This window comes from Pelmatolapia mariae, linkage group LG13, assembly GCF_036321145.2.
Source record: "Pelmatolapia mariae isolate MD_Pm_ZW linkage group LG13, Pm_UMD_F_2, whole genome shotgun sequence".
NCBI lineage: Eukaryota > Metazoa > Chordata > Actinopteri > Cichliformes > Cichlidae > Pelmatolapia > Pelmatolapia mariae.
This window is the reverse complement of record NC_086238.1, coordinates 35843827-35867832: the sequence shown is the minus strand read 5'-3', so window position 1 is coordinate 35867832 and position 24006 is coordinate 35843827. Positions and strand designations below refer to the sequence as shown.

Genomic DNA, 24006 nt, shown 5'->3' with positions numbered 1-24006 from the left:
ACAGCATTGAGAGCTCTATATGTAGGTCTTATTCGGTCAGTGCTGGATTATGGGTGTCTGGTTTATGGTTCAGCAGCTAAAACTTTGCTGAATGACCTGGACAGAGTTCAATATCAAGCTCTGAGGTTGTGTTGTGGGGCTGTTAAGACTACTCCAGTGGCTGCTTTGCAGGTGGAAATGGGGGAGCAACCATTAGAACTCAGGAGGCGTCAAATTGCTTTGACTTACTGGGCAAATTTGAAGGGACATAGTGACAGTCATATAGCGCAGAGTGTACTTAAGCCTTGCCAAGAACAAGAAAAAGGGACTGGTCGATGGAGAAGTTTCGGGTGGACCATAGGAAAAGAAGTCAATGAGTTGGGATTTAGTTGCACAGACCTTAGCCCAGCAGTAGCCTTGTCAGTTTTGCCACCTTGGTTATATGACCAAATAAGTCCTGACTTCTATTTGTTACGTAAGGGAGGGGGGGGGGTGACTAAAAACCAGGTGCAAGATCATATAGTGGGAAGGTACTCAGGTTATGTGAAGATTTTTACTGATGCGTCAAAACTGTTGGATAACAGAGTGGGTGTTGCATTTGTTCTCCCAGACATAAGTTATATGGCGAGTGCACGAATTACAGATGGATTGGCAGTTTATACTGGGGAGCTTGTAGCAATTTTAATGGCTTTGACCTGGGTGGAGGACGCACCACTGGGGAGGTATTTGGTTTGCTCAGACTCTAGCAGCGCACTGGTGAGTATAGGTAATATGTCTTCGGACTCTAGACAAGATATTGTTTTTGAGATATTTCATTTATTGTATAGAATTAAACATAGAGGGATAGAAGTGGCTTTCTTATGGGTTCCTGCGCATATCGGTGTTGATGGTAATGAACAGGCCGATAAGTTTGCAAAGAGTGCAGCAAGAAGAAGTTGTGTGGGTTTGACTATCAAATACAGTAAAAGTGAGGTGAAAAGTTTAATCAAGGTAAAGTTGAAGGAGAAGTGGCAGGCACAATGGGATGGAGATGGGAAAGGCAGGTATTATTATGGCATGCAGAAAACAGTCGGGCAATGTAGAAGGAGCTTTAGAAGTAGAAGAGACGAGGATATAATCTCCAGGGTAAGATTTGGTCACACAGGCTTGAATAGCACACTTAAAAAGATGGGCAAACATGACACGGGGACTTGTGACTTCTGTGGACAGGAGGAGACGTTTGAGCATGTAGTGTTGGAGTGCGATAAGTATAAGCGAGAAAGGGAAAGATTGCAGTTTGAATTGCAAGAAAATAGTGTTCACCTAAGGGTAAGAGACATATTTCAAAGGGATGCAGGGGATGTTGTTTATAGGGCAGTGTTTGTTTTTTTAAGATTGACGGGTGTGTATCCGAGACTGTAGGTTACGAAACCGTTCTGTCCCACACTCCTTTCCAGAAGGTGGCGGTAAATGCACCTAAAAGTTGTTTGCCAACCGCCATTAAAATGTAGGAGAAGAAGAAGAAGAAGAAGATACAGGCATCGCTAGGTGAGCTTGATACATGCGTCGGTGCGTCAGTGTTGCAGGACCCATCACTAGCTACAAGTGATGGACGCGATTATTTTCAGAGAACACGTCTCTTCTGGATGGTCACCCTGTCAGTGGCGCTGATATATTTCGCTGTAAGTTCGTTAAATCAGCTGTACTGTGGTACAACTGAGATATTATTACCGTCAGCCTTTTTTCTCTCATTTGTAACTGCTCGCGGAGCCCGTGGAGTTGTGTTGCACAATATGTCCTCCGGGTAATTGTATTTTTCTGAAAATTACTCGGGGCTCGGGGAGAGTTTAGTCCTCCCTGTTGTCGATTGCTACTTAATTTTTAAATGAGGAAAATGTATAAATATCGGCAGGTTAGTGTATGGAGCCATTGCCAAGGGTGTCTATGTAAAAGCTAATGTTATCGAGGTTCATTCAGTTCTCGGTGTGACACAGGTCAAACAAACAGCTCAAAGTCCACTGTACGGGTTAACATTAGCAGCTGATACAGAACTCAGTTCAAATTAGCTACGTTAGCTTTCTTTCATCAAGGCTGCCCGCGGTAGTGCTCGGTGAACACTGAGCTGTAACGTAAGGGGCGCTTAAGCTAACAGGTGGGCTGGTTTGTACATGTTGGGCTTAGCTTGTAGCTAATTAACCTTTTGTTTGGTCAAGAAAATATGGTAAAGTGACCCCAAAGCATTCACGCCTGCTTTCCAAAGTATTGCCATTAAGGAGAAATGACTCAAACTGGGGTAGATGGGAGCATAACCGTTTAAATGTACAAACAGTACGGTGGCCCGAAGATGCCAACGTTTCAGAACTAAAAACACGCGAATTTTAAATAAGTTCCACTGTGCTGAAATTACTTTTTAATGCCAAGCTTCTAAAATTGGTTTAAAATTTGGAGAGTATCACTGCTAAACAGACGAAATGTTATCAACCTGTTGCCAGTGCCAGGTTTGTTTATTTAGGTAAACGACAGGAATGTTGTCCCTACCTACTCTGTGAAGTGCTTTTTTTGTGCCTTTGACAGTGTCACTGTTCTCATATCCATGTTTTCTGAAATGGTGTATTTTGCACCTTGGGGCCACCAAATCAAAATATCCCAGGGTTGATTTATCTATAACCAATTCTAGTTCAAGAAACAAGGCTTGCTGTTGAGGGTATTTTGTGGACATCCAAAGTGGGTTCCAGCAATATCTGTGTTGTTTTTGTGGCCAGAGCCACAGTCAGCCTGACAGGTCAGAGGTGGGAAGAAATGGACAATGGCAGCAGTGTGTTCTATTTGTCAGCTCATGTCTTTAAAAGAAATGTTTTTCATGAATATTTATCATTAAATGAATTAACAGTTAGTTGGAAGCTGAAGATTATATTGTGTAGAAGATCAGTAATTGGATCAGACCACAATTATGCCTACACTTGGCTTTCTTTGGTATAACTCAAACAGCCAAACACAGTGAACAGAACTGATTTTCATCTAAAACTGTGACATATTTTATGGCATTTTGCACAACAAGGCTGCACTTTGTAGTGCATAAATCGGCTACAGTCATGGTCTAAACTGCTGGAAAGAGTCATTCATAGCACCCTTCCACAGCAGGAAAATAAAATGATACACTTCATTATTGCCACTGTGGGGTCTTCTCATTAAAACAGCAAGTCATTGCCTGTGAGCACTGGGAGTGTCTGATGTTGGCAACTCTTGTTAATATGGGGACCATGGAGGGGACTTTCAGCGGGAAAAAATACGACTTGCTGTGGTCATATGCATGCCATGAAATGAGTATATATCATACAGTCATTAGAAACACAGACAGTCTTTGACTAAACTAAAGTTCTCACACAGTACTGAGCAGAAGTCTTGAGCCACCCATCCTTTAAACTTATTTCTTTAATTTTTTATAACACTGGGCCGAAGTACGGCAGTTTACTAAAACGTGCAGACATACATGGAAATGCAGTTTATAGGGCAAAAACAAAGCTTAACTGTCGTCTTCACATTTTAAACTCTCTCGGGCAAGCTTTCATGTGATTTCTTTAAGTAGTCTTTGGGAATAGTTCTCTGGACTTGAAGGACATTCCAAAGGTCTTTTTTGAGCAGGGAAAAAAACTTCAAAAGACTTTCAGAATAATTGCTTATTTAAAGATATTGCCCTTCAAAAACTTAGAAGGGAGTTTTGTTTTTTGTATATGGTGTTTTTAAACTACTTCTTTCTGGTTCCAGTGCACGGTGTTTGCACCAGATGTAGTCCCATTTGAGCTCCTTGGTCCATTTGGCACCTTCTCCAAAAACCTTGCGTATAACCATCCTGATCTACTGTACAAAGGGTAAGTAATGCAGCACTGTGAAGCCTGCAAACAAAGAATTCTGGTAATGAGGTTTGCTCATTATAGCTTTTGTAATGCAAGCCAATCACTTTAGGAGATCTAAATAGACATTTTTCTAATGATGTGCAAATCACCACGCCCAGCCCCGCACACGCACACACACGCCCTGCACATGTGGATCGTTGACACAACATTCATAGGTTGCAAATTGACGCTCATGCTGTGGAGTAATAGGACGGCAATCAGAGCTTAATGTATTGTTGTGGTTTCGGTCACGTGACTCAGCTGCTAAGTCAGTCTGTTCAAAGGCAAGGCAGCTGGAAGCCATTGTCGAGTCACTGGTGGTTTGAAATCTGTAACGACTGATCAATTTAAGCCAGGGGCGATTTTAGCCCATTTTGGGGGGTGCTGGCCATCTTGACACAAACTTGACACATCTTGACACATCTTGACATCTTGGCAGCCATCTTGACACAAAGCTCAAGATGGCTGCTAGGGTGCAGACACACAGCTTGGCAGGTCCTGTGCTTTTGCCAAAAAACCCACCTAAAAAACCATCTAAAAACCCCTGGATCTTGACATCAGCTTGTCTTTTTGTTTTTATACATTTTTATCTTCTGTGGAGTTCGACATGTCCAAGAAAGCTGGATAATTATACCACTTTCCCAGCCAAATGGAGTCAACATCTTTTGTTCACAAGATTCTTGGATTTTGGTCATGCTAGACCACCCCCAGGTAAACACGAACAATCAAATATACCACAACTGTCACTGGAGATTCTGAAACTTGTTCTGATGCTACTTTTGGCTGGTGATATAGAACTAAATCCTGGACCTAATTCAAACATCAGTGATTTGGACTGGCTACAACTAATTAGCCTAGTTAGCCTATGGGCACAGCTATCTCTGCCTTGCTTTCCATCTCAACTAACTGTGCTCCAACCACCGTCCCAGTTAGTAAGGCTACACCTGCAGCTAATAGTGTTTACCCCCCTGTTGTCCGGGCCTCCACTTCTGCTGTTTGGGTTACCACCTCAGCTGCTCGGGCCTCCGCCTCAATTGCCTGAGCTTCTGCCTCAGCTGCCTGGGCCTCCATTTCAGCTGCCTGGGCCTCCATCTCAGCTGCCTGGGCCTTCACCTCAGCTGCCTGGGCCTCCACCTCAGCTGCCTGGGCCTCCACCTCAGCTGCCTGGGCCTCCACCTCAGCTGCCTGGGCCTACATCTCAGCTAGCTGGGCTTCCACCTCGGCTGCCTGGGCTTCCACCTCGGCTGCCTGGGCTTCCACCTCGGCTGCCTGGGCTTCCACCTCGGCTGCCTTGGCCCCCAACGCGGCTGCCTGGGCCCCCATCTCGGCTGCCTGGGCCCCCACCTGCTGTACCCAAACTACAGTCTCCGGTAAAGGGTTTTTCATCATTAAATGCTCATAGCATTGTCAACAAAAGGACAAGAAATCCTGCTATTAAAAGTTACAGAGAATATTTTTTATGAACAACTACAGATATTACTTAAATATCATACTATAAATAATAAGTCTAATGAAATAATTGTAATGGGAGATTTTAATGTCAACTGGGACTGTGAAAAGGACAGAAAAACACTTAAGGACATAATGGAGACTTTGAACTTTACTCAACACATTGAACAACCCACAAGAATAACGAGACACTCTAAAACTAAAATAGATCTGGTCTTCAGTAATAAGCCCGAGCGAATTATTAAATCTTATAATTTTATCACTGGTATTTCAGACCACAATTTTATTTTATTTTCTAGAAAACTTATAAAATCACGGGTTAAGAATCACTTTCAAAGTTCATCTAATAGGAGATCCTTTTATGAATTTATACCAAGAAGTCAGCGACAAAATGTAGCAGAAGCATTAGCATCAGTTAACTGGGAGCCTTTATTGTGTAGTGATGATCCACAATTCTGCAGCAGTCATTTCACTGACATTGTCAAGGATGTTATATCAACATACTCCATTAGAGGTCGACAAAAAATAAAGACAACATCTAATTTGCCCTGGTTAAACAAAGAGTGCAAGAATTTAATGAAAACAAGAGATCAATTACTAAAACAGTTCCTGAAAACAGGTCTAACTCTGGATAGACAGAGATTTACTTCAATGCGGAACAAAGTAACAAGAAGTTTGAGACAGGCCAAAGCAAATTTTTTTATAAATATAATTGAAAGAGCCAAAGGTAATGGTAAAATTATCTGGCAACACTTAAATAAATTACTTGGCCGTCATTCAAACAAAAGTAAAAATACAATTGAACTTTATGTAAATAACTCTATTGTTAGAGAGCCTCTATCTATTGCCAGTAACTTAAACACTTTCTTTATTTCATCTGTTAAGGAGATCAGTCAGCGCTTTGACTCAGTCGTATGCTCTGATAATGTGAATGATGTTGGTCAAAATTTGTTCACCATCACTCATATTTCAGACACTGAAGTTGCTAAACTAATTACAGGTTTAAAACAATCAAAAGCACTTGATGTATATGGTATTAACACAAATTTCCTAAAGGAACATATGGATTTGCTTGTACATCCAACCACTCATGTTTTGAATATGTCTTTCGAACACTCCATTGTTCCAACAGATTGGAAAATTGCTGCAGTTACACCAATTTTCAAAGCAGGTGTGAAGACTGACATATCTAATTATCGCCCCATAAGCATACTCCCGGTCATATCTAAAATAGCTGAGAAGTGGGTGGTTAAACTCCTCACTGCTCACCTAGTTTGGGTTTCGGGCACATCACTCCACAGGTACTGCCCTGTGTATGTTAGTGGAGAACTTGAAGAGCTTGCTGGACAAGAGTCCCTGTGTTGGAGCTGTATTTTTAGATCTGAAGAAGGCTTTCGACTCTGTAAACCATCAGATATTGTTGTCCAGATTGACTCAGTTTAATATCTCCAGTCAGGCTCTTCAGTGGTTTGCCTCATATCTCTCACACAGGAAACAGTGTGTGGTGTTGGATGGGGTTAAATCTCCATATTTAGACTGTGATACAGGGGTTCCTCAAGGATCTGTTCTTGGGCCCTTATTGTTTTCTCTTTTTATCAATAACTTACCTGAAGTCTGTCCAAATATATTTGCTCAGATGTATGCGGATGATGCAGTTATATATACGCAAGCAAATAGTGTCCAGCAGGTGGCAAAAGATCTTACAGCTGCTTTAGCATTAATGTATAGCTGGCTGGAGGACTCATGCCTAATGTTGAACACCTCAAAAACTGTCTGCATGTATTTTTCAAAACGCCCCTTAAACTTGAAGCAGTCAAACATATTCCTGGATGGAGTAGAGCTTGATCTAGCACCAGAATTTAAATATCTTGGGGTCATTCTAGACCCAACATTATCCTTCAAGAGTCACATAAATAAAGTGTCCCAGGTACTTAAATTTAATAATCGAAATTTTAATCATATACGTAATAATTTAAATATGAATGTTGCAAAAACTTATTTTTACTCAATGATCATCTCTCATATGGACTATTGTTTGACGTCCTGGTCACTTGCTTGTCCAACAACACTTAAAACTATTGAAAATATTTATAAAAGAAGTTTAAAACTACTTGACAAAAAACCGACTTCCCACCACCACTGTCATGTGTTAAAAAAACATAAATTACTGAACTTCAATAACTTAATGAAACTTAAAAAGAGTCTGTTTAATATATAAAGTCTTACACTCCCTTGCTCCACCACCACTAAAGCAGTTCATTAGGCATAAAGAAAGCTCAGACAGGACCACTCGAGCTACAACACGAGGAGACTTGTTTATACCTCACAGACGGACAGCATTTGGGCAGAACGTCCTCTCTGTCAAGGGTGGCCATCTGTGGAACAGTCTTCCTCAACCCATTAGAGAATGCTCGACTTTCAATTTGTTTAAGGCAAAGCTTAAAAACTGGTTATGGACAAATCAAGTGTGTGATCATGTATGAGTTGTATAGTTTTAATGTTTTATTTGGGAACAGAATGATGTGTATGTGTAAGTTTGGTGATGGAGTTTTTATTATGAATGAATGATGAATTTTTATGAATTATTATGTCTATTTTTTTTATGTTTAAGGACAACAGATGGAAATTAGCCTTTGGCTATAATCTGGCATGTTTACATTCATGTAATTTGTTTTTACATTTATGGTCATTAGCATGCACTGTCCTAAATAAATAAATAAATAAAAAAAACTTAACATTGTCCGCAGCTACTGCTGTTACAACTGTCCTGTTTAAAATGTAATGAGAGAAACTGGTTATTTTGTCATATATGCATGTGCTCATATCGAACCCAAGGTACTAACTAGCTAACTGACTGGATGCCCATTAACCTTATAACTCCCGTTGTGTGTGTGTGTGTGTGTGTGTGTGTTTGTGTACAGAGCAGTAGCGGTTTTAGATACGGGCGACACGGGCGGTTGCCCGGGGCGGCATCGTGGTGGGGGGCGGCATCACGGGCATCGGCAAAAAAAAAAAAATGCTCGTACTCATGCTGCCCCGACATCATGCCAGCGCATATTGGGAATGGCATAGGCACCGATCGGTTTTCTGTCGCCCATTTGCTGGGAGCGCCCTTGCGAGGTGCGCCTGCTGCTTGCGTCACAGGGAGGAGAGGGCGGGGCGGCGGGGGAGTCTCTGGGTGGCTGGAGCAGCATCTAATAACCAACTCGCAAAATAAAACAAAATAAAAACAAACCAACAACACGAAAACAGCAGACATTATGATACAGACTTATAATTTGCACCGATGTTTTTTCGAAATTCTATACGCGAAAAGTGAGCGCGAGAGCCCTCGGTGCGCCTGCTCGCTGCTGAAGTAAAGTAAACTTTATTGTCATCTCCGCTACATACAGTCCAGTATATAGAGAGACGAGACGACGAGGCTCCAGTTACAGCAGTGCAAGTAAACAAACAATAAATATAAGAAGAGTAAGAAAATAAATATACACTTTAGGACCAGGGGTAAAGGGATCAATAACAATTTAAAATGTATATTTTATATTTTGTTGATTTAAAGTCTCACACACAACCCGTTTTTAAAGTTTAAAAAAAAGAGAAAAGAAGAGGAGTGTCGCGACTTCCACAGTCGCTAGAGGCCGGGGATGGAGCCTGCCTATTTGCCTGACATGCTGTCAACTTTACGCAATAATGCCAGAGGTGGAATTGCTTGCTCGTTTATTAAAGTGCTTGAAAAGTTTACAGAGCAATGTGATCGGCTCGCGATTCAAACTCTTAAAACATCACAGCTCTAATGCAACAAGGGGAAACTCGTTGTGCTGCGATCAACAAAAACTACGGCTACCCAGCCCTCCTCTCTGTCAAAATCAAACCAGTGAAAGACAGACTGACAACGCCCTCTTAATGTCACCGCTAGCACCCACGTGATTCCCGTTACACATCACCATAGCAACCAAACAAATGAAAACCCAGTGATCATTAAAATTCAATACATTTAATTATGGCTCCTACAAGGAGAAACGAGCAAAAGATACAGGTAAGCAGATGTGTCATTGGATAATGGCAGGTCATGTATCCTAAAACATTAAGAATCAGAATACTTTCTTAATCCCTAAGGAAATTATGTGGGTTACAGTTCCTCCAAGAAGAAATGGTAAAAATAGTAACAGTAACAGACTAAACTCCAAACAATATATACAATAATAGAATAGAATAGAATAGAATAATCCTTTAATTGTCCCACAAGGGGAAATTTGGTTGTATCAGCAGCAAAAACACACATATACAAACAGAGCAGGACACAGAACAGAAGCACAATTTTTACATATTTACATCATGGACAATAGCTACCAGAGCAGAGTACTGTACAGTTGTTTAAATTAGCGTACACATAGTGTGCAAACGGAGCAGGATACTGAAAGATGTTTAAATAGTTAAGAATATTTAGAATAATTAGAAAAGTGCAGATTGTTTATTGTACCTGTGCATTAAAAAGTAGACATGTAACTTCCAATAAGTTGTGTATATATAAGCTGAGAAAAGTAATGTGCAAGTTATAACAGTAGAAGTTGTTACAGCGCTAATGTTGACATCTGTGTTTGTTGGGAGCAGTTCTGATTGTACAGTCTGACAGCTGCAGGGAGGAAGGACCGGCGGAAACGCTCCTTCATGCATCTAGGATGCAGCAGTCTGTCACTGAAGCAGCTCTGCAGTTCAGCAACATTTACATGCATGGGGTGGGAGACTCTGTCCATCAGAGATGTTATTTTGGCCAGAGTCCTTCTGTCTCCTACCACCTGCACTGGGTCCAGGGTGCATCCCAGAACAGAGCTGGCCTTCCTGATGAGTTTATCCAACCTCTTCCTCTCAGCTGCCGATAAACCGCTGCTCCAACATACCACACTGTAAAAAATGACAGATGCCACCACAGAGTCATAGAAGGTCTTTAAAAGCGCTCCCTGTACTCCAAATGACCTCAGCCGCCTCAGCAGGTAGAGTCTGCTCTGACCCTTCCTGTAAAGAGCATCAGTGTTGTGGCTCCAGTCCAGTTTATTATTCAGGTGAACACCCAGGTACCTATAAGAGTCCACTATCTCAATGTCCACTCCCTGGATGTTCACCGGTGTCAGTGTGGTGGGTCTGCGTCTCCGGAAGTCCACCACCAACTCCTTGGTTTTTCCGGCGTTGATCAGCAGGTGGTTCTGCTGACACCAGTCCACAAAGTCCAGAGTCCACTGTCTGTACTCCGAGTCGTCCTCACCTGTGATGAGGCCGACTATGGCAGAGTCGTCAGAGAACTTCTGTAGGTGGCAGCGTGGGGAGTTGATGGAGAAGTCTGCAGTGTAGAGGGTGAAGAGGAACGGTGCCAGCACAGTTCCCTGTGGGGCCCCCGTACTGCAGACCAGCGTGTCAGAGACACAGCCCTGTGACCTCACATACTGTGGACGTTCTGTGAGGTAGTCCAGTATCCACTGGGACATGTGGTGGTCCACTCCCGATAGCTCCAGCTTGTCCCTCAGAAGTCGTGGCTGGATGGTGTTGAAAGCACTGGAGAAATCAAAGAACATGATCCTCACAGTGCTTCCAGGCTTCTCCAGGTGAGTCAGAGCTCGGTGCAGGAGGTAGATGATGGCGTCCTCCACCCCGATGCCAGGCTGGTAAGCAAACTGCAGCGGATCCAATGAAGACCTCACCAGGGGGCGCAGATGGTTTAGAACCAACCTCTCGAGGGTCTTCATCAGATGCGATGTCAGGGCTACCGGCCTGTAGCTGCTGATGTCCTTGGGATGGGAGGTCTTTGGTACCGGTACCACACAGGAGGTCTTCCACAGCTGTGGTACTTTCCCCAGTGACAGGCTCAGGTTGAACAGATAACCTAGGATGCCACACAGTTCATCTGCGCAGCACCTCAGGAGCCTGGAGCTGACGCCATCTGGACTGCAGCCTTACGCAACTTGATCTTGCGAAGCTTGTTCCTCACTTGAAGTGCTGAGATGGAGAGAGGGGGTTTTGGGGGAGGGGTGTGTATGTTGGAGTCCACAGAAGCCGGGGGTGGGTGTAATGACTGGGAGCTGGGAGGTGTGAAGCTGAGAGGTGTGAAGTCCTGAGATGAAGGACAGGCAGTCCCTGAAGATGAAGGAGATTGCAGTAGGTCATTCACCCACCCCAAGTCTCCTGCAGCCTGAGGGGTTGGTTTTTGTCCTGAGATTGTCTTCAGGCTGTTCCAAACCCCTCTGATGTTGTCCTGTTGCAGCTGCTCTTCCATCTTCCTCCTGTAGTTTTCCTTCCCCTGCCTTATCTTCCATTTCAGCTTCTTCTGAACAACTCTCAGCTCCTGTTTGTCTCCAGCTCTAAAGACTCTCTTCTTCTCCTTGAGGAGAGCCTTAATTTCAGGATTTATCCATGGCTTGTTGTTAGAAAAACACCGTACCTTTTTGATGGGTACGGTGTTGTCCACACAGAAGTTCATGTAATCCGTAATGCAGTCTGTGATGCTGTTGAGGTCATCCTCCAGGGGACTGCAGAGGTTGTCCCACACAGTAGAACGGAAACAGTCCCTCAGGGCCTCTTCAGTCTCTGTCGACCATTTCCTTACTGTGCGTTTCACTACTGGTTCTCTGTGTACTAGAGGTTTATACACAGGCTGGAGATGAACCAGATTGTGATCTGAGCCCCCAAGGGGAGGGAGAGGTGATGAGCTGTATGCCTCCTTGGTGTTGGCATACAATAAGTCCAATGTTTTATTGTCTCTGGTGTGGCAGGTAACATACTGGGTGAAGGTGGGGAGAGTGGAGGACAGGGAGATGTGATTAAAGTCCCCAGAGATCAGGAAAAGGGCCTGAGGGTGCTGTGTTTGGAGTCTGCTGGTTACAGTGTGCAGGACCTCACAGGCTGCTGCAGCGCTAGCAGAGGGCGGGACATACACAGCTATCATAATCACGTGTGTAAACTCTCGCGGTAGATAGTACGGTCTCATGCTAACCGCTAGCAGCTCAATGTCCTTACAGCATAGCGTCTCTTTGATAGATAAATGCCCAGAGTTACACCATCTATCGTTCACAAACACAGCCAGACCCCCTCCTCTCTTCTTACCACTCTCCGTTGTTCTGTCGGCCCGGATCAGATGAAAACCATCCATGTTTACATGTGAGTCCGGAGTTAGCGCAGTTAGCCACGACTCTGTGAAGCACATCAGGCTGCACTCCCTGTAGCTCCTCTGATGTCGGGTAAGGGCTGCCAGTTCGTCTACTTTATTGGGGAGAGATCTCACATTCCCCATAATAATAGATGGAATCGCTGGCCGGTACCTCCTAACTTTACTGCGACGCCCGATCCCGGCCCGAGTACCGCGTCTCTTCCTCCTCACTTCGCGGGGGATGTTAGCTTGCTCGGCGGTAGGCATGGCAGCGGAGGCTCCGAGGGCTAACAGCTGATCCCTGCTGTAAACAATGGGAGGTCGGACCTCCACGCGCTCTCCGGACAAAGACGCCGTAAAAAATGTGATAAAGAATACCATTGTCCATAGAATTCTGAGCTCCATTGTGGGGGACAGCACTCCACAATAGAAAAACAAAAACAAAAAACACAAAAACAACAGAGGAACATATATTAAAGAGAAAAAGGGACTCGGTCAGGTCGGAGCTGCTGATACTGGCTGCCAGCTCGGAGCGGCGCCGGAAGCAAGATATATTAATATAATATTAATTAGTCAGTGTCAATTGTTGATTTGTCCTGTTCCCATTGTATGACGAATTATGATGTCTGTTTGGTAGCCGTTTGCATACTATGCATACTCTCTCTCTCTTCATATATAGGGTCATATATGTGTGTGTGTGTGCGTGTGTGTGTGTGTGGGGGGGGGGGGGGGGGGGCGCCAGAGGGCGTGTTCGCCCGGGGCACCAAACAGGCTAGGACCGCCACTGGTACAGAGACACAGCCAGGTTCATAATGGATATGAGGAAGTTTTTTCAAAAACAGGAGCCACATTCAGGTAAAAGTGTAAACTCAAATGATCCATCAATAAAGGATAATGTTGGATCAGTGTTTCAATATTTATATCCTTTATTAGGTGTACATGTGGTTTGGTTATTTGCCTTTTGGTTGAAAGTACACTGAGAGAGGACTTTTTTTGTTAGTGATCTTAATAGTATTTTTGTAATCTAATTGAATACAATCTATTTGTGTATGATTGTCAGTCCAAAGAGGGAGAGAGGAAAGAGGGGAACATGAGGAGTACAAGATCAGGAAGAACCAGGTAAGAAAACAGACAGGGAGTACTAACAGGCAAAACAAAAAAAGTTAAACTGGCAAAGACAAAAAACAACAACTAATTTTACTCATACAGTCTGGAAGTTGTGTTCTCCCTATATTAAAGCTGCTATACAGAATCTGCAAAACAAACTGGGTGGTCAGCCCTGGCACTGCATTACCATATTGAACTTCAGTCAGAGGAAGTCACAGTTGCCAAAAACTTTTTGAAGCTCAAGAGTGAGGCTGGTGCCATTCCAGATATGTTAACATTGTACAATCTTCTGGATAATCAGATTTTCCCCACACTGAAAACTGTTATTCAGGTTGCCCTAACAAACCCAGTTAGAGCTGTATCTGTCAAAGGTCTTTTAGAGTCTGGAGTCAGCTCCATACCTGGCTGAGAAGGACCATGGGTCAAAGCAGACTCCAGCACCTGGCTGTGATGTCAGTTGAGAAAGAGATGCTTGAGAGACTTGACCACCAAAATGTGATAGACAGATTTGCCAACCTCAAGGTGAGGCGACATAGGTTAAAAGAAAAGAAAAAATCTGCAGAGCCATAGTAGTATCTGCAGTAAAGATCTTTTCATACATTGTACAGAAACAGAAACGGCTTTAGTGAAGGTTACAAATGATCTTCTTATGGCCTCTGACAGTGGACTCATCTCTGTGCTTGTCCTGCTAGACCTCAGTGCAGCGTTCGATACTGTCGACCATAATATCCTATTAGAGCGATTAGAAAATGCTGTAGGTATTACAGGTACTATGCTGCACTGGTTTGTATCATATCTATCTAATAGACTCCAATTTGTACATGTAAATGGAGAGTCCTCTTCACCCACTAAGGTCAGTTATGGTGTTCCACAGGGTTCAGTGCTAGGACCAATTCTGTTTACATTATACATGCTTCCCCCAAGGCAACATCATTTGAAGACATAGCATAAATTTTCACTGCTATGCAGATGACACGCAGCTCTATCCATCTATGAAGCCAGATAACACACACCAATTAGTTAAACTGCAGGAATGTCTTAAGGACATAAAGACCTGGATGGCCGCTAACTTTCTGCTTCTTAATTCAGATAAAACTGAGGTTATTGTACTCAGCCCTGAAAATCTTAGAAATATGGTATCTAACCAGATTCTTACTCTGGATGGCATTACCTTGGCCTCCAGTAACGCTGTGAGGAACTTGGAGTCAGTTTTGACCAGGAGATGTCCTTCAATGCACATATTAAACAAATATGGAAGACTGCTTTCTTCCATTTGCGCAACATCTCTAAAGTTAGAAATATCCTGTCTCAGAGTGACGCTGAAAAACTAGTTCATGCATTTATTACTTCCAGGCTGGACTACTGCAATTCATTATTATGAGGATGTCCTAAAAACTTGCTGAAAGGCCTTCAGCTAATCCAAAATGCTGCAGCAAGAGTCCTGACATGGACTAGAAAGAGAGAGCATATTTCTCCTGTTTTGGCTTCCCATCATTGGCTTCCTGTTAAATCCAGAATTCAAAATCCTGCTCCTCACATAGAAGGTCTTAAATAATCAGGCCCCATCTTATCTTAATGACCTTGTAGTACCATATCACCCTATTAGAGCACTTCGCTCTCACACTGCAGGCTTACTTGTTGAGTATTTAAAAGTAGAATGGGAGGCAGAGCCTTCAGTTTTCAGGCCCCTCTTCTGTGGAACCAGCTTCCAGTTTGGATTCAGAAGACAGACACTATCTCTACTTTCAAGATTAGGCTTAAAACCTTCCTTTTTGCTAAAGCATATAGTTAGAGCTGGACCAGGTGACCCTGAATCCTCCCTTAGTTATGCTGCAATAGACGTAGGCTGATGCATCCCATGATGCATGAAGTTTTTCCTTTCCAGTCACCTTTCTCACTCACTATGTGTTAATAGACCTCTCTGCATTGAATCATATCTGTTATTAACGTCTGTCTCTCTTCCACAGCATGTCTTTATTCTGTCCTTCCTTCCTCATTGTGATGAGTAAAGTTTACCTTGCCTGGATGGGCAGCTCTCTGGGTGCTCAGCACCCCCAAACTTCTGATCCAGTAATCGCCCCTGGTCACCACCCAGCTTGAGGAGTTTGCCCCCTCACATATACTAATGTGCCACAAACAGGACTTTAATATCACCAACCATTCCCATTTTATTACGGTGTATCCATATAAATGGCCCACCCTGTAGAAAAGAAGTTAACCTCCTTGCCATGAACAAGAAGACACTCTCAGGTGAAAAAAAGAGAAATGAAAGGCAGCACAGCCAAAGAGCTGATAAATATAAAAGCCTCTAATTAAACCCAAATAACTGGGTGGATATTTTTATCCACTCACTATAGTTAACTGGAACTAAACTAAAAACTAAAACTAGCTGTGAAAAAAAAATAAATCTTTGTTTAACTTTAACTTGAAAAACTAAACTAATATAAAATAAAAATAATTATGTAGAAAATAAACTAAATTGAATTTAAGGCAAAAAAAACAAACAAAGTAGAAATTACAGAATAAGAATCACTGTACACGACACCATGATGTTGCAGTACTATGTTGTAAGTTATAAGTCATGGACGCAATGTGAACGTTCATTTAGAATAAACTTTATTGGCAAAACATGCGAACATAATAACAGAATCATATTTATAACTGTATATTCTCTATATTATCATACACTATATGTCAGTCATACAACATAAGAACAAAGCTTAACAGAATCAAATATATTATATCAACATCTTCGTTTCCCAGACCAATAATTAACCTCACAGGGCTTCATAATCTTTACAGCAAACAACATCCTCTGTTATCAGATCCTTAAAATTAACCAATCAAAATGGAAACATTATACAATAACATCTCTATATCTATAAATTATTTTTGTTAAAATTATTTTTTACATAAAGTCTTATTACAGATTAAATTTAATTTCAGCATTCATTAGGATTTAACATGTTTTTATATTACTCTCCATAATGTCTCTGCACAGAAAGAAAATCCCCTTTTTCTCATATTTACAACTCACAGGCACCATCTATGAGCAGAGCCAAATCTCTGGTCATGAATTAGCTGAGAGTACATTCTTGGAAAGGGGAAGCCAAGAAAACAGTATTATGCAATATAACGACTGATTTTTGTTTCTTTTTTTTTTTCTTTTTTAAGTAAACTTGAAGAAAAAAAAAATCCTAAAAATGTGCAGTAATTACTGCAAAAACATGGCTTTTTAAAAAAAAATATTTTGAAAATACGTCAAACACTTGAGCCATTAAAAATACTCATCATAGCCATCAGAAGTAAGGGGGCTCCTCTCCAGTGACTCCGTTGTCCAGTCCATTTCCTCCCACATAATATCTTGCAATGACAGCACTGGCAGTGAACTATCCTGGACCACTGGCGGATATCCTGCATCCCTGCCGTCCTCAAGAGCTGCTACAGTCTCCCCAATACTCCTCATTGGGGAGTTCCAGACAACCCGTTGGGCTGCTCTCTCGGCTGCTGTTGAAGAATCCAGAATCAGGAGTGTCTGCTTTGAATATTTGAAGGAGGCCGTGTATGTAAATGGACTGATTCTTATATAGCGCTTTTCTACTCTCCCGGAGTACTCAAAGCGCTGCATACAACATGCCTCATTCACCCATTCACACCCACTCATGCAAGCACTTCTAAACGCAAGTGCAAACTATAACTACATTCACACACATTCATACTCCGATGAATGCATCGGAGGGCAATTTGGGGTTAGTATCTTGCCCAAGGACACTTGACATGCAGACTGGGGAAGCCTAGGATCGAACCACCAACCTTCCGATCAGTAGCTGATCTGCTCTACCACCTGAGCCACAGCCACCCTATGTCTGAACTAGGGTGCATGGAGGCTGCCTGGCTGGAGCTTGAGTTGTAGCTTACCATCTCCACGGAAGGCTGACGCCACGCAGGCACCCCAGTGGAGTTTTTGGCAGCCTGGCTGAGGCATGTACTCCCACAGGTTTGAGCTGGGGTTACTGCCCATTGAGCCTCCTGGTTGAATCCCATACGAGACTCCACACTGTCCGGTGGCATTGAAGGCAGGAGGAAACTGTCCATTGTTTAACACCTGCTGCATTTGAGGTGCAAAGGCCTGTGTGTGGCGGCGAGCCTGTAGACTGTGCGCTGGGCTCTGAGACTGCCACTGGGCTTTGCTGGATCCTTTTGATTTTAGGGTGCAAGCTCTTCGGTTCTGAAACCACACCTGGACGGGAAATGAAGGAAAAATACGTGAGCTTAGCATAATAGAGTGCTTTAGCTGTACTGCTTTTAAATTAAAAGTTAAAAAGTCCACTGATATTGTTTTAGGACACACATTGATCATTAAAGTCCCACATGCTGTGACCTCCATCTTACTGCAAGCAAATCTATCATACCTCACACATGCACAACAACTTTCCTATGTAGGCATTTTACTCTCACAGTCACACATCAGAATTGAGAAGTGTGGACAGCTAAACCCTAGCACACTTCTTCCCACTCTGGAAGATGGCGACGCACATTGCTGCATAAGAAAGCTAGATGAAGAAACCAAACCACGAGTTGACGTTTACAGTACACCACTTTGCAAAAATCTGGCAAAATAGAGGCATGGTTACCTCCACAGGACATCCAGTACAACACGGAAATCTTCTAAAAACACTTTTAGAAGTAATAACTCTGCCAAGACAGCTAGCAATATGTAAATGTGCAGCACACCAAAGAGACAACTCAAGCATAACAAAAGGCAATAACTTCGCAGATCAAGCTGCAAAATCAGCAGCACAACAAACTGTAGACACACTAATGTCAACATCACCCTCACAAATATCACTTGATGTTTTAAAGGATGAACAAAAAGCAGCTCCCACAGCTGAGCAAATGAAATGGCTGAAATGCGGAGCGCAACTAAAAGATGACTTGATGATTTGTGAAGGAAAACCAATACTTCCAAAATCTCTACACAAAACAGCAGCCTTAGTGACACATGGAGTTACTCATGTGACAACAGGAGGGATAGTAGATATAATTTCCAAACACTTCTATACTCTAAATTTCGAAACTTCAGCAAAAGAATTTGTCAGAACATGCATGATTTGCCAAAAACACAATGCACAAGGGAATCTCAGACCAAAAAGAGGTCATTTTCCCACACCACCTCATCCTTTCCACACAATCCACATGGATTTTATTGAACTAAATGAATGCCAAGGCTCAAAATACGCTCTAGTGATCATAGACGTATTCTCAAAATGGCCAGAAATCTACCCAGTAAAGAAAGCAGATGCCATTTCAGTAGCAAAATGCTTATGTAACCATTTTATTCCAACATATGGCATCCCCACTCTGATAAGATCAGATAATGGGACACACTTTGTCAATGAGGTAATCAGCAAAGTCTCTGAAGCACTAGGATTCAGCATCAAAAATCACTGTGCTTATCACCCGCAAAGTGCAGGATTAGTGGAAAGAACTAACGGCACAATAAAACAGAGACTTAGAAAATGTATGGAAGAAACAGGGAGACCATGGCCTGAGTGTATAGGCCTAGTAAAAATGTGGATGAGACTAACACAGGGTTCTCAGAAACTCACACCTTTTGAAATCATTCATGGCAGACCATTTTCACTGCCAATCACAAGTGAACCTTTAGATAAATCAATCAGAGAGACCACACTAGCAGAATGGATGTCGAAGCTACTAGAAAACAAAGATATTGTTTTGAACAATAAACTGCCTTCTGAATCTTCTCCAGTATCTTGCAGGTTGAAGCCAGGTGATTGGGTCCTGATTCGAGTTCTCCATAGAAAGAATTGGAGCTCGCCCCGCTGGGAAGGTCCCTACCAAGTGCTCATCACCACACCAACCGCCTGTAAGATGGCAGAAAGACCATCTTGGATTCACCAAAGCCACTGCAAGAAAGTGAGTGACAGCCTAGACTCATAGACTCCAGCACCCCTACCTTCTGGTGATCTACCTGGTGAAGAGAGGGCTGATTGGGTATATCCCGCCCTCTACTTCTCGCCAGTAGTCTACTCACCCGAGGATCTAGGTGTGTTTGGCTGTCATGAAGACACTCGCCGTCCTAGCAGCTGTCCTCCTGCTCCTAGCAGGACTCCTCGCGTTTTTCGAGGACAATAAAGAAGACAACACCACCTGCAGACAAGATGGACACATGACAACTCACATCTTCGTGACATGGCACAAGACCACATTCACCCATGGATGAATAACGCATAGTATCGCTACGTGCATGACAGAACCAAGGGAGAGCCTAACAACACTGCGTGTTACGTCTGCTCCCACATGCCAAGCACCTCAACGCATCCCACCTTTTATGGAGACTACATGAACAAAACACAAGCCAAATGTGCCGCCAGCTTTTTGGGCATTGGCTATCAGCATAATAAAATCACCATCAACGAGACAAGCTCATCTACCATCTACTCGCTTAACTTCCTTAGTATCTTTCAGGGACCACCCCAATACGAGATAATCACCATTGAAGACGCTGGACTTGACAATGGAACGTGTGACCAACTTTTCTGGATCAACTTCAACGTGACAAACCGGAACACATCCATTCACTTCCCAGTGTTCTTGGACCAAACCCCAGGGAAGAACCACTCCATGTGCTACCAGCAAAACAACGGTAACAGACCGCTTGGAAACACCACTAACTCTCTCGGGCAAGCTTTCATGTGATTTCTTTAAGTAGTCTTTGGGAATAGTTCTCTGGACTTGAAGGACATTCCAAAGGTCTTTTTTGAGCAGGGAAAAAAACTTCAAAAGACTTTCAGAATAATTGCTTATTTAAAGATATTGCCCTTCAAAAACTTAGAAGGGAGTTTTGTTTTTTGTATATGGTGTTTTTAAACTCCTTCTTTCTGGTTCCAGTGCACAGTGTTTGCACCAGATGTAGTCCCATTTGAGCTCCTTGCTCCATTTGGCACCTTCTCCAAAAACCTTGCGTATAACCATCCTGATCTACTGTACAAAGGGTAAGTAATGCAGCACTGTGAAGCCTGCAAACAAAGAATTCTGGTAATGAGGTTTGCTCATTATAGCTTTTGTAATGCAAGCCAATCACTTTAGGAGATCTAAATAGACATTTTTCTAATGATGTGCAAATCACCACGCCCAGCCCCGCACACGCACGCACACACACGCCCTGCACATGTGGATCGTTGACACAACATTCATAGGTTGCAAATTGACGCTCATGCTGTGGAGTAATAGGACGGCAATCAGAGCTTAATGTATTGTTGTGGTTTCGGTCACGTGACTCAGCTGCTAAGTCAGTCTGTTCAAAGGCAAGGCAGCTGGAAGCCATTGTCGAGTCACTGGTGGTTTGAAATCTGAAACGACTGATCAATTTAAGCTTATCAGCACTCGGTGATTAGAACAGCACAAGGGGAAAACTTGTTTTCAGACCAGAAAAGTCCTCACTGTTAACTTGTAGGTTTTCCCCCCTTTTTGGAAGCATGTGCATTATCCTAGTTTGAAATGTTATCACTGGAGAGTTGAACTTCTTTTTTTTTTTTTCTTCCCCCCATTTCAGATGGTGGTTGGCCTGTGCTATTCATCTTTCTGAGGCCCTGGTTGCACTGAAGTTGTGCAGGTAAGAATACAGGAACCTTAACATCCACTAGGTGGTGCTGCAATCTATTTTTTAGCAGAATTTCATGTCAACATGTACATTTCTGAATTTAAAAAAAAAAATGGCCATCTGGATTCAAATTGTGCATAATTTTCTGTTTAAGGGTTTAACAACCATTGCGCACATGATGAATCTACTTCCTACAAATACACTTAACTTTTTCCTGCAGTAACAAAGGCATCAAGGACATGTCCACTCGGTGCCTGTGGTTTATCCAGACCTTTCTGTTTGGCTTCGCCTCCCTCCACCTGCTAATTAAGTACGACCCAGAGCGTTCCAAGCAGGACTGACCTTACCAGGAGAAGCCTACAGAACAACACATCTGAGTCTAGAGACCCCTTCTTGGGGCCTCAACTTCTTCCACTGTTCACTTTGATTATAAGATCCTGCTGGAGAGCATGAAATGGAGCAATACTCTTGAGCCTTTTCTTTAATAGTGTTTCTTTTAATAGAATTCCAAAGACATATCTTTGATAGAAACGCTAGAAATTTTCTTACATAGTTTACAAAATATCTTTAATTCCTGTAATAGAGCTCAATGTTTCATTCCATATTTTCTAGAGCTGAGGGAGAACGGTGCTACCTTTTCAGAAATAATATATTTTAAAGTTTGTCTTGATGGTGATAACTAGGGACAAGGGTTATTTAAATATGAGTGTTCTCTTGATGAATTTGAGTGCAGTACATGGAACAAATTTTAGAACAGATTACCTAAAGGTGTTTACATTCAGCCTACGTGGTGCAGTACAGGTGGGTTGGTTTTTGAGGGTTTTCCCTTTTTTCTCAGCTGCTCGGATGAACAGGATGCCTGACACGTTTGCTACAGATGGTATTTTTGCCGTCACCCTCAAAAGTGCTCTTGGATTAAATAAAGAGGGGAGCTGCTGTCAAATTTGCCTTTCTCAGATTAAAGTGCTGTGATTCAGTCTTAATATTGACACTACAAAATAAAGGATGACTGAACTGAATCCACTGTGGGGTGTTTTCTTTATTATTCATTTTTTTTTAATAGCATTTGTGTGATTTGAGATGAATGAAGCAGTCTCACCGCTTTCTTCAATTCAGATTTATTTATGTAGTGGCAAATCAAAACAGCCCTCAAGGTGCTTTATACTGTGAGGTACGTGCCTTTCAGTAGTCCAGAGAAAACTGCAATTAAATGGGCAGGTATTGGGTAACAATGGGAAGGAAGAACTTCCTTTTAACAGAAGTCTCAAGACAAAAATTTAATGACCTCCTGTTGTGGTGTCTAAACATAGGGTATTCTCAATGACCCACATGATGTTCTGCAGCAGTCTGAAACTATGGCAACATGACAGGGTTCAGGGTCACCTGATCAGCCCTAACTATATACTTTAGTCTCAAAACTTTGCTACAGAGTAAGACTGGATTTTGTGGATCCTTTACCCAAAACTAAATCCACATGTAAACACACATCGTGACAAGATTCCCAGAGGCTATAACATTTTTTTTTTTCCCCACCTTTACCAAAAGTTCCTTAAACTGACCAAGGCTCATATTTCATGTAAAAGGGTTCGAGATGAATCCAACTGTTACCATTTAGAGTCTCAATTATCTATAGAAAGACTCAATCAGACACTTCAAACCATGTGGTGCAAGTTTTGCCTTCGGTTTGGTAGAGAGTGTGCCGTCTGCTGTTGTCTTCTGTGAGAGAACCTGCCTAAGAAAGGTTGTTGGTGCCCCCCCCAAGTCAGCAGTTTCTGAAAGAAACTCCATTACGCCCATCAGTTAGCCAAAGGAAAACCATGCTCAGTCTAAGATGAAGGCCCATTATGACAAAAAGACTGTTTTCAGGACTCTTTAAACAGGTGAGAACATTTTTTGGTCCAGCTTGCAAGCACAGTTTGCTGGATCCTGCCTAGTAAGTTATGTAATCCAAATAACTAGGATCTGCCATATGAACATGTTGAAATGTTACTTTCCAAGAAGCAGCCCGGCTGCTCCACTATCACTGTGTGCGATTGCTTAATATAAACCCTCTGATGATGGGCTGATTTAAAAAGGTGTTTGTGTTTGGTGCTCAGTTAAAAAATTCTCATTGTTAGGTATTAGATCATTTAGAGTTCATCCTGTCCCATCTGTCTGAATCTGCTTGGGATGATATAGTCTGCCTGATCCAGGATTCTCTATGAGCTAACTAACCCTCCCATGGGAGTATTTAGCTCACTGAAGAACTTTGAATGCTTTGAATCTGCTAGAGCATTATTGTGTAACACCCAATTTTACACTTCCTTTCAACTGTCCTTTCACAGGGTATAGATCATCCCATTTGCTACTTTTCCAAGAAGTTCACAAACAGCTAAACTGTAGCACTATTGAAAAGGAAGTCCTTGCCTTGCAGAACTGTGAAATCTACATTAAGTCTAGGTCACAATCAATTCAAGTGTTCACTGAACATAATCCATTTCAGATGAAAAACTCAAACCAGAGACTGATGCGCTGGTGTCTTCTTATACAAGATTTCAATTTGCTGATTAATTAAAAAAACAAACAAACACTGGGAATGTAATGACAGACGCAAAGTACAAGACCCCATCCACTGGGGTCCCAGAAATCTTCCTGTAAAATCTGTACTAAGATTACCAGGTCAGCCATATTTTCAAGTGCAGACATGCTCTAATCTACTTGATTTACCAAGTTCCAAAGGTTTCCTATAGACTGCCATCTGATGCTGCTATGTTCTCCCTTGTCACCACCTTCCAGTTGCCTATCTGTTCCAGATTGCAGCTCTTGCAGTCTGAAAGAGTGCAGGAAGATATAACTGTGTGTAC

The 24006-nt window shown here is 42.5% G+C and overlaps 1 protein-coding gene across 1 annotated transcript; it reads left to right on the top strand.

The window, feature by feature from the left end:
• The first annotated feature begins 1146 nt into the window (after positions 1-1146).
• On the top strand, positions 1147-23504 carry LOC135933743 (transmembrane protein 254-like). The gene is made up of 5 exons (XM_065471892.1): positions 1147-1287; positions 1470-1640; positions 3724-3827; positions 21116-21175; positions 21384-23504. Exons 1-5 carry the CDS (start codon positions 1147-1149, stop codon positions 21502-21504), a joined length of 597 nt encoding a protein of 198 aa, XP_065327964.1. The 3' UTR covers positions 21505-23504.
• Positions 23505-24006: the final 502 nt, after the last annotated feature.